The sequence below is a fragment of the Vitis vinifera genome, chromosome 2, assembly GCF_030704535.1.
Source record: "Vitis vinifera cultivar Pinot Noir 40024 chromosome 2, ASM3070453v1".
Lineage (NCBI taxonomy): Eukaryota > Viridiplantae > Streptophyta > Magnoliopsida > Vitales > Vitaceae > Vitis > Vitis vinifera.
The window spans coordinates 15,418,783-15,433,999 of NC_081806.1; the positions used below are offsets into that span (position 1 = coordinate 15,418,783).

General features: G+C 34.8%; 1 protein-coding gene across 3 annotated transcripts in view; it reads right to left on the reverse strand.

Annotated features, from left to right (window-relative positions):
• LOC104882565 (uncharacterized) overlaps positions 1–12,289 on the reverse strand; it is a 28,400-nt gene extending 16,111 nt beyond the window's left edge. For 2 of the 3 annotated variants that reach the window (XR_002031768.2, XR_002031766.2), the window contains exon 1: positions 6,929–12,289. Coding sequence is in view for 1 of the 3 variants with exons in the window: in XM_010666425.3 (XP_010664727.1) it covers positions 6,160–6,272; positions 6,929–7,048; positions 11,833–12,118 (519 nt within the window). In the remaining 2 variants the exon portion in view is untranslated. Of the gene's footprint in view, positions 1–5,977; positions 6,273–6,928 lie in introns of those variants that run through there. The other variant, XM_010666425.3, reaches the window with a different exon arrangement.
• Positions 12,290–15,217: the final 2,928 nt, after the last annotated feature.

The window sequence follows — 15,217 nt, forward strand, 5'->3', positions numbered from 1 at the left end:
CCATGAAAGCTAAATTTATTGTTTGTTTAGTTGTAATATAAGAAGTCGTATGGTTGAAAAGTTTTTTGCAAAGCTTGGGAATAGTCAAGGATCTTTTTTAGCCAATGATTGTCTATAGTGATAGTCAATTTGTGGTCATTTATGTAAAAGATCTGAAATATCATGGAAGAACTAAGCATATAGATACCAAGAATAATTTTTATAAAGATATTATTTCACAAAAGGAGGTGATCTTGAAATATTTACCCACACATGAAATGGTTGTTGATCCATTCATGAAATCCATTATAAGAAAAAATGTTTTTTTTACATGTAAAGTCATTGGGATTGCGTAGGTTATGATCTATGTGGATCATATATCGTAGATCATTATTACTTGGATATACAATGCTTTATATATGATAAAATGATATGAGTATTTGTTATTCATATAATTGAATATGTAATTGGTACTTACATATATATTATGTCAACGGGCAGAGATTGACTCTCTTACACGAGTAGCCGCCCCAATCAATATGTTTATGTGTTAAGATGAGACAGTATACTAATGATGATAAATGAGTGAAAAGTATACAAGAGATGATGAGTGTTTCCTTGATTAAGTATCAAGATGAGGTCTATAATAAATAACATCTTGACTAAATGTAACCACCCATAATTACATTTGCCTATTTGAACTGGACTTGAGTTTTAGCATAAAAGGTTTAAGAAGAACCATAGATGCAAAACTCAAACAAACTATTGGTGTGAAGCTCTTAGTTAAGGTTCGTATGGTGGTAGTTTGACATATACTCTCTAAGTGGAGACAAATCACCATAGCATGTGTTTTATACTACATGTGTTTAAATGCGACTAATAAGGAAAGTGAGTGATTAATCTGTGCATCCTCACTGTGTGAGACCCTTAGGACTAATTACAATTATAATAGCTCATTATTGTACTCTTTGTACTTTTGATTATGTTTTGAGGTGACAAATTAATGTTGCTACTTTGGTATGTTTTCGACGAAAATGAAATAATTTATCCTTATGGAACATATTAGGCAAACTGTTCATTTGGATCTAAAAGGCATGAGCTCATAAGGAAGACTTTTTTGAGTTACATTGATAAAGATGTGTTCATGGTCGACACGTTATATTGCTTTTGTAGCCTATATAATTGTTAATACCTTTATAATGTTAGATAGCATACAACTTCGAGGGATTAAGTGCATACATTAAAATGTAACTAAATAAGTCTAGGGTATAGCAAGACATGATTATTATTGTTCACTCATTTTTATTTTTTTTTGGATTGAGCTACCATGTATCCCTAACAGGTGCATAAGTTTATAGGTCCCAAATTGCAAGTGTGCTCGGATGGTCACATGACCCATTTACTTGTATGAATGACCTTCAAAAGTGGAATATGATGGACTTGAATGAGTGATTGGGCTAGTTCAATCCACCTTGTGCAAGTGAGAGATGTTGGACTTGGATTTGGGTGCCTAAGCGGACTCACCCGACCCGACCTAATAAATAGGAGAAATAAGAGGAGTAGTTTCTAGGAGTTTTAAAACTATCCAGAAACAATCACTATTAAAAAAAAATGTTTTTCTATTCTCTCCTGGTGAGAATTCTCTTTCCCAAGAAACCAGAGAATGCGTTTTCTCCCCTTTATGTCTCTAGATTTGTAAAAACGAAAGTGAAGAATATGTTTTCTTCATTCCTTGAAAACAAAAGAAGAAATATGTTTTCTTTTCTCTCTTGAAAACCAAAAGAAAGAATTCAATTCTTCTAAAAAAAACCTTTCTCATGAAGTTATTCATATTTTTCTTCATGAAAAATAAGGTCAAGGCTCTTATGTTGTGAGAGAAGAATGGTTCTCGTATTCGTAGTTTCATTCATGATTTGAGGTGAGAAAATTGGTCAATGAAATAACCAATCTGGATCTTGGGCATTTCAAAAGGTAACTGGAAACCTTATTTTTCATCAATAGCATTTAAGGCTTCAACAAATGATGATGATGAGGAAGAGAGTGAAAGTGAAAGTGATGAAAACTACATAGAAGAAGAATGCACAAATAAAGATCCCAACATGTGCTTCATGGCTTTGGAGGAACATGAAGATGAGGTAAATTCCAATTCTAACTATAATGAGTTTCAAGATGCACTTCAAAAATTATATTTTGATCTTGAAAATCGTGGGTTAAAAAATGTTTCTCTCAAGAAAAAGATTTCTTGTCTTCAAAATGAGTTCAATGAGCTTAAGGAAAAATTTGAAAATATTAAGAAGACAAAAATCTCTTTTGGAATGGAAAATGAGTTGAAACAAAAAAAAAATGAATGTTTAATATCATCTCTACAAAAGTTCTCAAATGGTCAAAAGACTTTTAATATGATTTTGGCAAGTCAAAAGTGCATTTTGATAAGAAAGGGCTAGACTACAAGCCTTACAAAAATCAAAAAATATTTTAAGAATTATTTTGTAAAGGAAGCCTCTAGTTTTTCACCTTCAACCATTTATAATCTTTGTGGAAGAGGAGGTCACACTTGTGATAATTATCCCTTAAGAAAATCTCCTCATATTCTTCAAAACTCTAAATTATTTTGGATTCCAAAGGGAGGAAAGACTAACCCTTTAGGACACAAAAAGATATGGGTACCAAAAGTTACTTAATTTGTTTTGTAGGGATCCATGCAAGAAGAAGAAGGATATGCTTACCTTGTAAAAAATACATTGATAATATCAGTAATAATATCCCCTCTAAAGCCTAATTTGCAATATCATTTTATCATTTTGCTAACACTTGGTATAATTTTTGTTAATAATATAACATTTGGTATCACATTGATAAAATCGGTATAATTTTAAAACAAGGTTTGGATTAAAAAAAAAATTATATACCTAGGTAAAATTGAATGATCATATGCTTCTATACTCTAATAGTATTATTCAATGCATGTTATATATTTTTTTTTAAATGCATATGTTCTCCCATATATCTTTCCAAATCATGCTTTAAATTGGGAATGCTCTAAGGTTGAGTAATCTTTATTTGAAAAATGTTTTAAATGAAAAATAAGGAGATTCATTTCCATGAGAAATCATATTATGCTTATTGTTTATTTTTTAAACTTTTGATATCATGTGATTATCCTTATATGCTTTATTTAGATTTTTTGTTGATGACAAAAACGGCGAAAAATAATGGTAGGTTGCTAACTTGTGAAGAATTGTTAATATTGTTTCAGCAATCCTATCCATATTGATGCTATGTGTTTTATTTGTTATAATTGCATCCATCATTTTTAATAATAATATCTTGCCAATTGCTAAATTATTCTTTATACTATTTCTGTTTGATTATATCATTTTAAGCAGCCTTAATATACTCCTTGAAGTTTCTAAACCTAAATATTTAAAAATAAAAAAATAAAAATCAAATGAGCATATATTAAGGGGAAGCTTTTTAGCAACCTTGGTTTTGTCATCATCAAAAATGGGGAGATTGTAAAACCAAGGTTTGGTTAATTTCGGTTTTGATGATAACAAACAAGGTTTGGAACTAATGATTATATTTCAAGTGTGATTAGCCAAAAGGATTTCCAAAGTGGCAGTTATAAAAACAAAATCAAGTCAAAGTCAAAGAAAAATCAATAAGAAAAAAACCTCAAAGAGAAGTGTTTTTCAAAACCTAAGCTTCATAAAATCTCTTTGTAAGGTTGTTGGTGCACTAGGTTTTTCATGCATTGCATTCTTTATTTATGCACCAAAATCATCCAAGAGTTATTTTGTTTTAAATCTTTTAAAATTGAATGATTTCATGTTTTCAACTAAAACCTTGTGTCAAATGCTTTCCAATTTTGTTTAAAAGGTTTTAAGTTGAAAAGGATGGTTGTTGAGTCAAAAAAAAGTTCAACCGATTGAACTGGATGAGGAACACGTCGACCTATTCAGCTCAATTGGTTGAAGGGTGCAAAAACCTTTTCTCTCCTTCAAAATGCTTGTTCAACCGGTTGAGGTTGAATTTCAATTGATAGACATCCAATCGAGGGACGGTCGAGGTCCAACGGTCACCAACCAAGCATTAAATATTAACGGCTAGTCAACCAATTGAACCAGAGTTCAACCAGACGAACCTCTAACAACTAGTTTAACTTTTTTTTCCTCTATTAAAAGGCTCCAATCTTCATTGTTTCAAGAGTTTAACCTTCCTAAACTTTTCTTGAATATATTTGAGACTTGGGAGAGTATTTTTTTAGTGCATCATTGTTCTAAAACTTGCATATATTTAGTACACCATTCAATTCTAGTTTTCTTATATCGTTTGAGCCTAAAGGTTTGTGTTAGGACTTTATGAGAATATTTCTTATCCTCATTTGTAAATCTTTGAGAAGAAAAGTCTAAGTGTGAAATATCACTTAAAGATTCTCAAGTGTGGGGTATCACTTGAGGGGTCGTTCAAGAGTAAGATATCTCTTGAGAATTGTAAAAAGTATTTAGAGCAAAAAAGTCCAAGAGGGTGAATTGAAACCATTATTCAATTGTATTGCTTAAAAGTTTGTATTGGAAGCCTTGAATTAATGGAACCTCACGCTTGGGATTGAAACTAGAGGAGAGTGGACGTAGGTCAGGTTACACCGAACTACTATAAAAATCTTGTATTTGCATTCTTTTTTCCATACTCTCTTACTTTATATACAATTGTTTTTATATTGTTTTATTATATATTTGCATATAATTGTTTCTTGCATTTACATAATTTAAATTTACAAAAAGAGGTCATCACTTTTTTATTAATATTTTTTTGAAAGATAATTTGTATAAGTCATTTTTCTTAAATGAAAATAAATAAAAATGCTTTTGTAAATAAGATTATAAAAATTCATCTTTTTTATTACAAAATAAATAAAAATTCTTTTTATTATAATTAAAACCAAATTGATTTTCTTTTAATGATTTTTTTAATGAAAGTAAATGACTTTCTTGAAAATTGAATACAAATAAAATTAAATCAAATCACTTATTAAAAATCAATTGAAACAATAAATAAATTTAAATCATTAATTCAAAATTATTTTTAATAAAATCCTTTGAAATTTCCTAAAAACTAATTTTCTAAAAAAAATTTAATTCAATAAATCATATTGCATAATTCTTACGTCATTTATTTTGTGAATTTTCGTAATTAGATTTATTATCATCTTTGTGTATATTAATTTGTTCCTTTAATCTTAGTGTCCATGATTAATTAATTAATTAATTACCACAATTTCTTTAATTTGTTTAATAAAGACCCTGGTTATACGAACTTTGAGGATGTTACGGCTTATAATTGTACCTTTCCAATAGATAATCCAACCCCGGATTTGGACTCGATTTTTGCTTACACATATTTCCCAAATAAAGAATTATACAGAGTTTTCTTTCTTATTTTGCCTTCCTTTTTAAAAATTTAAAAAAAAAATGACAACTCCAAGTTTTTATATATATATATATATATATATATATATATATACATATATCAATTTTTCACAAATAAAAAGTGAATCTCACCATTTGAGTGGAAAACATAGATCCACAATAAGCTAAGTGAGTCATAAACTTGTTTATGGAGAGATTAATCATATAAACTTATACAATACACACTATTAAATGGGTTGCATGTGTTACCTATTTAATATTATTAGTATTTGGATTTATAATTTTTAACACAATTATCGTATCCGGTTTGAATTGTCCCATGTAGTACAATGCCTAGGCTTGAGACTACACAAACACAATCCACTTACATGAATTGTGACCCCTATACAAAATTGGAGAGTAAAAATAATACACTCCCTCTAGACCAGTTTGATTTGTTATTCTACATTATCAATACGGTCTATTTTTTAATTCCAATTCATAGCCTAAACTCAATTCCAAGTTCTCATTTTCTTGGATAATAGATATGATTTTTTTTCAAAGACGAAATCTTAATTTCCGGAGTGATCTTTTATCAACGCATTGGTATTATAATATCTCAACAAAATCGGTGATTGAAAGGAAACACCAGCATTTACTTGCAACAGCATGTGCCTCATGACTAAGAACCTAAAACTCTACCATGGTTTTTTATTCATTTTCCTCTTTCCCCCCCTCTTGATAGACCTTGGAAGCAATTCCCATGACCATATTAACATTTATATTTATCGTGAGGCAGCTTTCCAAACACGCAACAAGAGGATAGCCCAACAGGTATGGCAGTGAGCAGTGTCACCAATCCTTCAAATGGACCTTGCAGAAGAACTGAAATGAGAACATTTAATTCAGAAGAAGAGAACAGGATAGTAATGTTGCAAATATACAGAGCACACAAAAGAAACCAGAGGGTAGTTCAAAACTTTTCAAGCAGCTTTCACTTGAGAAGCCTAGTCCATGCTTCTCATCTTGTGGAAACTAAACCCTGAATTTTAGATGATGGGTTTGATAAAAAAAATCCAAGATGACAAAATGGAGAGCTTGCTTCAGGGGTAAAGAAATAATAAAACAATTACTAAAGTTGCTTGCTTTCCGCTTATCAATAGCATCCGCACATAAGGCCAGGAGGAAATCACACTACATCCCACCCCACCCCCCCTTCTATTTGTGCAATACCACCAATGGGTGATTTAAAGCATTTTGTGAATTTTGAGCTAAAATGGCCTTTATATATCAAATCTGGACACCCATTAAAACTTCTGTTCAATCTAATATGTTCCCTTTGGTTCCAACAGACGAGAAGCAACCAAAAGGAAGGAGTTCACACATGACACTGGATGCGCTAAGCATTGTTATCATTCACAATGTGTGGCTATCCTATTAAATAATTGATAAATGTTTCATGACTTACTAGCACCCAGTAATAAATTGTCGAGAAACAAAATATTGCTGCATTAAGCGTTATAAAGAGCCCAGGACATTACCTTGTGTGGGGACATTATACAACATTGAGGGGGAAGTATCTGCTTCAAGGAGATGATGGTTCCAGCCATTCAACCCATCCATTTTTTTTCCTCTTTTTTTATCTGAGTAAGAACTGAAATCTAAGGAACAAATCACATGGTCATTATTATTGTAATAGTTTAAATTTACAATAATGGGTTAATTTTCCAAGAAGATTTTCTAGAAGGATCAAACACTGTGACCCAGCCAGGGTATGGGTACTAAACAATTGCTAAATCATTCCTATGCAGCATCCACAATGTTTTACCAATGTATTCAAATGCTAAATTCACTGTTACCCAAAAATTGGTGGAAGCTCACAACAAAACAGTTTTAGTGTAGGAAGAAAAATAAAAAAAGGAAATTCCTACCAAACAATTTACATCCGGATGAGGGAGTCATTCTACTATGAATCTTAACAGAACAATAACAATTATTGAAAAATAATAGCCCACTTTGGCTAGTGACCTGTGGAAATTAACAAACAATAAAGAAAAAAGACCATTCAAAGCTAGGAGAACATTTTAATCACAAGAAACATGATGTATTGAAAACCATTAAACAAGCAAAAGGGATGTCATGCCAGAAGAAAACAGCATTAACAGCAAGATCAAGAATTTAAATTCCACATGTCTGCTGAAATTACCATCTGTAGGAACATCAAGCCACATGCCTAATACATTGAGATAGAACTATCAAACTGCATATATGAATCTATGATAGACTTGATCATTGATTGGAATTCATATGTATAACAGGCTTGTAGCTGATCATCAACAATTTTCTAAATTTTCAAGAAACAGGGACTTGCAGTGTAAGGAGACAAGGAGAAAACTCTATATATGAAACATATATACATACATACATACATACATATATATAGGGAGAGAGAGAGAGAGAGATAAAATGATGGTCTAGTTATAATAGACTCGAGAATTAAAGTTGATAACTCAGTAAGTTCCAAATGTCTACGCTCAGTGATTAAGAGAAGTTGATTCAGTAATTGAGGTTGGGTTATCTAGAGCAGAAGGGCAAAAAGCCAAACACGAGAAGAAGATGGAGAAGAAAGAGATAGAGAAAACCTTAAATTCTCGATAAAGCCCTCTAAAAGTCCCACCTAAAAGAGAAAATATTGAAATTTAACCATTCAAGAGAATAGAGATAGATAAAGCACACAACCTCATTAAAACTTTCTGAGAGTTTCACCAAGAGGAGAAGACAATGAAGTCTCATCATCAATAGACCAAGGGTGGGTAGTATCTCAACTCCAGTCAGCAGTCTTGAATATATAAGGTGTAAATCCCAATATGAGAAGCCATTCAGCATGAATAATTTTGTCCACAACCCACTAGGCTAGCTTTCTTCTAGAAATGACCTTTAGCATCATAACCCAAATGCAATGATGAGGGCTTCCCATAGACACAATACTTCCCATCCCTCCAAAGGTACTCTAATAAACTACAACCTAAGATGTCAACATAACACAGGTTGTCACCAATCCAAATACAAGGAATTCACAACAGGACACACAGTTCGTGTAAGATATTAACTTGTCAACCAGCCATTAATAAAACTCCTTAAAGACAAAATGGATTTGGCCTTCATGAATTGATTCAAAAGGCTTCATTTAACCCACCCAACTCAGAGAAAACACGTGTTTTTTCAATGGTCATTACTATATTTCTGCATAAGAAAAATTCACTTAAATTGATTAACAACTTGCATAAGCATCACAATCAGTCCTAAATAAGACAAGTCAAATTAATTTAATAAACACATTCTTATTAAAAGATAACAAAAAACTACAAATTTGAAAAAACAAATCATAGAAGGGAAATAAATTTTTGCATTTTCAGAATCAGCCAACAGATTCATTGTATAGTCATGCAGGCATATCCTAGAAGCTCAGCACAACAACAAGTTGCAGCACCAGGAGAACATCTTGATATGGCAGCTGTCATAAGTACCTGCTGTAGTTCATCATCTTCTTTCTTCCCTATCCTTGTTTAGTTATCTCCGTATTTAATTGCAATACTTTTAAGTATCAAATTTTGAGATAATAGATCAAGCCCAATATATCTATAACAATTTGGGTCAGTTTTACACTAATCGCCAACCTTATGAACCCATCCTTTTCTTGTTCTCCTATGGTCAATAGTGACCTAAACGTTGAAATTTACTGAAAAACCCCAAAATTATATGGCAGTGCCAACACTACTACTCTTAACCCAACAAGTGTTCATTAAGAACACATTCTGACATAATGGAGTTATGAGTCAATAATATACAGGACCATGAAAGCGAACAAGTTAACAGTATCAAACCAACTGCAAAATTCAATCAATTTTTTGAGTTTTAGAACTAGGCTGAAATAAAGAGATAAAAGGACAGGAATAGGAAGACAGTACACACAGATGAGTAAGGCAAACATCATTTACAACCACAAAATCCATCTGCAGCAACAAGCCAGGCAGTCATTGGGCACACAATCTGCCTGCATAGCATCTTCATCGCCCTCTTCCAAAAATGTGGTTCTACATTTACAAGCTTTAATCTCTAAATGAACATCAAATTTTAGTGGAAAATAAAGTACAATCAAAATAACAAAACATAAACATAACCAGCAGGGAAACATAATAAAACAAAACCCTAAGATTCGCCACATACCTTTTCCATTGCTAACTCAAAAGTTGTACATTTGTATCCAAAATTGAACTACAAAACCCTAACATTCATATGAAAATATGTTCGAAAATTTTGATGAACATTGAAACAAACACAAAAACTTTACACTCTGAAGCTACTTCATAGCTACATTCTGTGATGAAGACGATTCAAGGAAATAAAGAAGAAAACAATGAAGATCCAAGAAAATCAAAGGCACACACATTGGACACAAATACACATCAACAGAGGGGTCGTGTTTGGTTTCTGAGATTCTGAATTCTCCTTCTGAGTAATTGGGAAAACTTGATCTAAGGGATTCAAGAATTTGGAAAATAAAGGGTGTCAAAGAAGGAAGCAGAGTTGAGAAGGTAAGCTACTTCAAAATTTCCAAGTTAGGTTTTCTTAAGTCATTTCAAGGTCCCCAATATGCCTAATATTACTTTTTATTTTTTAATACCTAGTGAGGAAAATTACAATTACTCTTTTTTATGGGAAGAGTATATTTCCATGTGCTTATTTGAAAATATATGTAAAATGAAATTTATCTTTTCATATATAAAATCAAAATATTTATTTTATATATTTTAAGGTTAAAAATAAAGTTCCATTTCTTGTACAAAATACAATTGCATTCTCATAAATTTTAGATTAGGAAAAAAAAGTAATATATCAGAAGGGAAGTATTAGCCATGTTGTTTAGTAGCCATCAATTTTATCATTCTCATTGCAGTTGTACAGATCCTTTTCTAACAAATTAGTGCAGCTCCAGAAATACTGCTTCTTATCCACTATTTTCTCAATTACATCAATCCTTGCAATGTCTAAAAGAATATTATTCTTTCAACTTAGTTTTAGCAAACTTTAGTTTCTTCATAAATCTATCACCTTTCCAACTATCATCTTGACACTCCTACCACTAGAATCTAAATCTTTCCTTAACATCAGGAAGGAGTAGCCACATTCTCAAACCTAAAAGAACTCTAGCCCCACTTAAAAGGGTTTGTGTCTAAACTAATTGGGCTATGATCCGAAGTCCAACTAGGAAGTGCTTCTTGACGGCTTTGAGGGAAGAAAAAATCCCATTCATTTGAAAACAAGAATCTATCCAACCTTTTACAAATAGGAGAGGCTTGCATATTTGACAAGTAAAAGTTGTGTTTCTAAGAGGGGGGTCTATTAGCTCATTTTCTCTTATGAACTCATCAAAACACCTCATGCTTGGGGTTCACCTAGAACCACCCATTTTCTCTGAAATTCTTCTTATGACATCGAAGTCCCCACCTACACACCACTTTGGATATGTTAGACCAAAGAGCTCTTGAAGCTCCACCCAAAGATCCTTCCTCAAATTAGAATTCTTTGGACCATAGACTGAAGTTAACCAAAAAGAACCCTCTTCCTCAGAGCACAACTTAACAGTCACTCAAAAGGATCGTAAAACAACCTCTGAACATTGTATTTACATGAATCCCAAATAATCACAGCACCTCTTGAGGTCCCACAAGCTAGAAAGGCAGCCCACTCCTTGGTTCTTCCACTCCATACGCTAGCCACAAACCTCCTATCGCAAGTCTCCCTCTTTGTTTCCTAGAGCATGATGACTTCTGGATTTATAGATTTGAAAAAGCCTTTTATTGTCCTTCTTTTCATCTTAGATCCCAACCCTCTAATATTCCCACTTATGATCTTCATATAAACCAATGAGAGCCCTTCCAGTTACCACATCTAACCTAAAACAACCCATTGGGTCTACGAAAAGGCTTATTCTTCCTTCTAGAATGAACCACCACTGCTTTTGTCCTCAAAAGGCCCCTTTTCATTGCCTTTGATAAGTCTGATTTCCATGGACTCCAAAATCGAATGTACCTTAACCATTTTACTAGGTGAAAGACCCTCTACCAGAAAACCTTCCAATGGCGAGAACTCTAGATCCTTGGAACAGCCATTCCCTGAGAGAAAATGCTAACTAGAGTGGCAGAGTGAAGACCCAAGAAAAGAATGGTCGTTTAGCTCTTGATTATTAACCACTACAATGACTTCCGTACCAGCAACAGAGGGGATGCCAACATTAGGGATAGATTCAACACCCGATACTTATGATTTACAGTCTATGTGAAAAGGTTGGACTCAACAAGATTAGACAATGAAGGCTAACGCCGAACAGTGTGAGAAGCAAAAAAGGAAGAGGGAGAGAGAAAATTTGAATCAAAAGCCCCACCTAAGGAACAATCCTCAACGGAGTTTCCGGAGGTAGAAGAACACACCTGACCTGGCAAACCACAAGGCAAGAAACCCTCGCAACCCCTACTCCCTACGAAATCTAGAGTCTTTTTATTGCTACCCTTTAGTTCTCTTCCATTCATCAAACCCAACCCGCATTCACTCACAAAGGTTTCCATGGAAGTCGATTGGAAGATTGGATCCTTTTTGCTTGCCACAGTCGAGAGTCTGAAACACGGAGGCCAACTCTTCACCTGTCGCCTCGCGTAGCCTCGAGTACCCATTGAGTAGGCTTCTCTTGTTCTTCGACATCACCTTGATTCTTCGCAAAGCAAACCGCTATGCCCTGATAATTTGGGGACAAAGACCTACCCTTAAAAGACTCGCAGAAGGCCCTTGCGGCTGTGTGAACTGCGCTCCCTTCTTTTGAAGAAGAAAAAAGCCCAAAACTACACCCTCAATTCAGGCTTCCTCCACATTGGGCCTGAGACCAAATGGGCATTGAGCTCTCACAAAGTGGAAGCCTTACTCTCTCTTTTCCCAAAATGGGCTTGCTCCTTTCCACAAAATGGGCTTCCAAAGCGATGGGCCAAGGCCCATGGTTCAGTTACTTGAACCGCAAGAGACTTCAGGCCCTTTTCCTCATAAAGGCCCCTCCTCTTGTCTTTGTGGACTTTAGATGGTTGGGTTTTTATTGTCAATGGGCTCTCCTTTAAGGCCTCATATGACCCAAGAATTGAAGAGGCAACAAGGGCTCATGGGAGACAGCTATCAACAGTATTCAAACTTTTGCCACCACCTGCCCTTGTGATAACACTTGGCCTTCTGCTGCAGTTTCCTTTCCCAATGACTGAGATTGACACTGTGAAGCTCCATGCCCCATCTTTGGATTATTTCATGTTGTCCTCATTATATACTGGGAAATAGCCACTTTGTTAGATGTTTCGAGTTCGAGACTTGACTTCTTGATTATGATTGTTGCTTTCGATGGATTATGGAGCTATTGACACCTTAGGTTTAGTCTTCTCAGCATACTTGGATGATCTCACATACCTACCTACCTTTCATTTCATACTCAAACATTCCACCCGTGATACTTTCATACTTATATCTATCCTACCAGAGCCTGATCATTTCCTTCCATCCCACACATCTCACCGTCACATATGACCTCACACCCCTCTTTCGATTAGGAGAGGATGTAGATTAGTCCTCAATTTCTTTGGTTGTGCTTTCATACATCTTTTGGACTTTAGGTTCATCATCTTCCATGATGGTAGGGCCTGACAAATTATCGATTTATTAATGATGATGCTCTCATTTTGACAGTTGGCATACTGAGTTTTGACTTGCTTACACTTTACATTCTAAGCATCAATCATCATTGTTTTTATCCATCAATTAATTTTGTTTTGTCAGCATGGTATCACGATACATGGTCCTATTTGGCATTTCTTGTTTGAGGTTGGACATTTTCATTATATGATTGATGAGTATATTCCAGAGTACGATAGTTTTGTGGCATTTCATATCTCAGTTTGTTCACCGTCACATACTAGGGCGTACCACCTTTTCTGAGGGCACCAGACCTTTCAGCAGACTTTCATTCACCTTTCGACTTAATTATTGACCCTCGTGATTTGAATGATGGGGCATACCCCCTTGTTTGAGTTCATTAGACCTTCAGCAGGTTTCATTACCTTTCGATATAGTTGTCGACCCTTATGAGGCTCATATTGGGGCATACCCCCTTCTTTGAGATCATTAGATCTTTAGTAGACTTCATTGCATTTTGATCTAGTTGTCGATTCTTATGAGTTATCATATTGGAGCATATCCCCTTTTGTGTCGAGTTTATTTGCATCATTATCTCCAGTATCCTTTGGCTTCGAGCCATTTGGTCAGATCATCATCATGATAGTTCAGTCTTATCTTTAGTGTAGACCGCACCTTATACGATCGGTCACATCACTGTTTTTTTTTTTAGGTGATCTCAGTCATTGTGACGTCATCCCGTTCTTTCCTTCAGTCTGGTGATTTTAGTCATTGCAACCGTGTCCCGTTTCTTCCTTTAGTTTAGGTAATTTCAGTCATGGCAACCGCATTTTGTTTGTTTTAGGTGATTTCGGTCAAGGTGATCGCGTCCCATATATTTCATGTGATTTTGATCATTGCAACCATGTCCCATATGTTTCAGGAGATTTTGATCATTACAATCGTGTCCCATTTGTTTGAGGTGATTTCGGTCATGGCGACCACGTCCCATTCTTCGTATGTTTTAGGTGATTTCGATCATGACGATCGCGTCCCGTTTGTTTTAGGTGATTTTGATCATTGTGACCACATCCTACTCTTTTCTTCAGTTTGGTGATTTCGGTCATGGTGACCATGTCCTGTTCCTTCCTTTAGTTTGGTGATTTCAGTCATGGCGACCACATCTTGTCTGTTTCAGATGATTTTGATCATGACGACTACGTCCCGTCTGTTTTAGATGATTTCGGTCATGACAACCGAGTCCCTTTTGTTTTTGGTGATTTCGATCATGGTGACCGCATCTCGTCTATGTTTTAGATGATTTCAGTCATTGTGATCGCGTCCTATCCGTTTTTAGGTGATTTCGGCCATGACGATCACGTCTCGTCTGTTTTTGGTGATTTCGATCATGGCAACCGTGTCCCATCTATTTTAGATGATTTCAATCATGGCGACCGCGTCCCGTTTGTTTAAAGTGATATCGATCGTGGCGATCCCATCCCATTCCTTCCTTTTATTTGGTGATTTTGGTCATTACAACCGCGTCCCGTCTATGTTTTAGGTGATATTGGTCATGGCGACCGCATCTCGTCTGTTTTAGGTGATTTCAGTCATTGAGACCATGTCCCGTCTTTCTTTTTGTTTTAGGTGATTTCGATCATTGAGACCACGTCCCATCTATTTAAAGTGATTTCGATCATGGTGACCGCATCCCGTTCTTTCTTTTAGTTTGGTGATTTCGGTCATTACGACCATGTCTTGTTTATGTTTTAGGTGATTTCGGTCATGGCAACTGCGTCCCGTCTGTTTTAAGTGATTTCGTTCATTGAGACTGTGTCCTATCTTTCCTTTGGTTTTAGGTGATTTCGGTCATGGTGATCGTGTCCCATCTGTGTTTGGTGATTTCTGTCATGGTGACCGCATCTCGTTCCTTTGTTAGGTGATTTCTGTCATGGTGACCGCATCTCATTCCTTCGTTAGGTGATTTCGGTCATGACAATAGCATCCCATCTATTTTAAGTGATTTCGGTCATGACGACTGCGTTCCATCTGTTTCAGGTGATTTTGGTCATTGAGACCATGTTCCATCTGTTTCAGGTGATTTTGGTCATTGAGACCACGTTCCATCT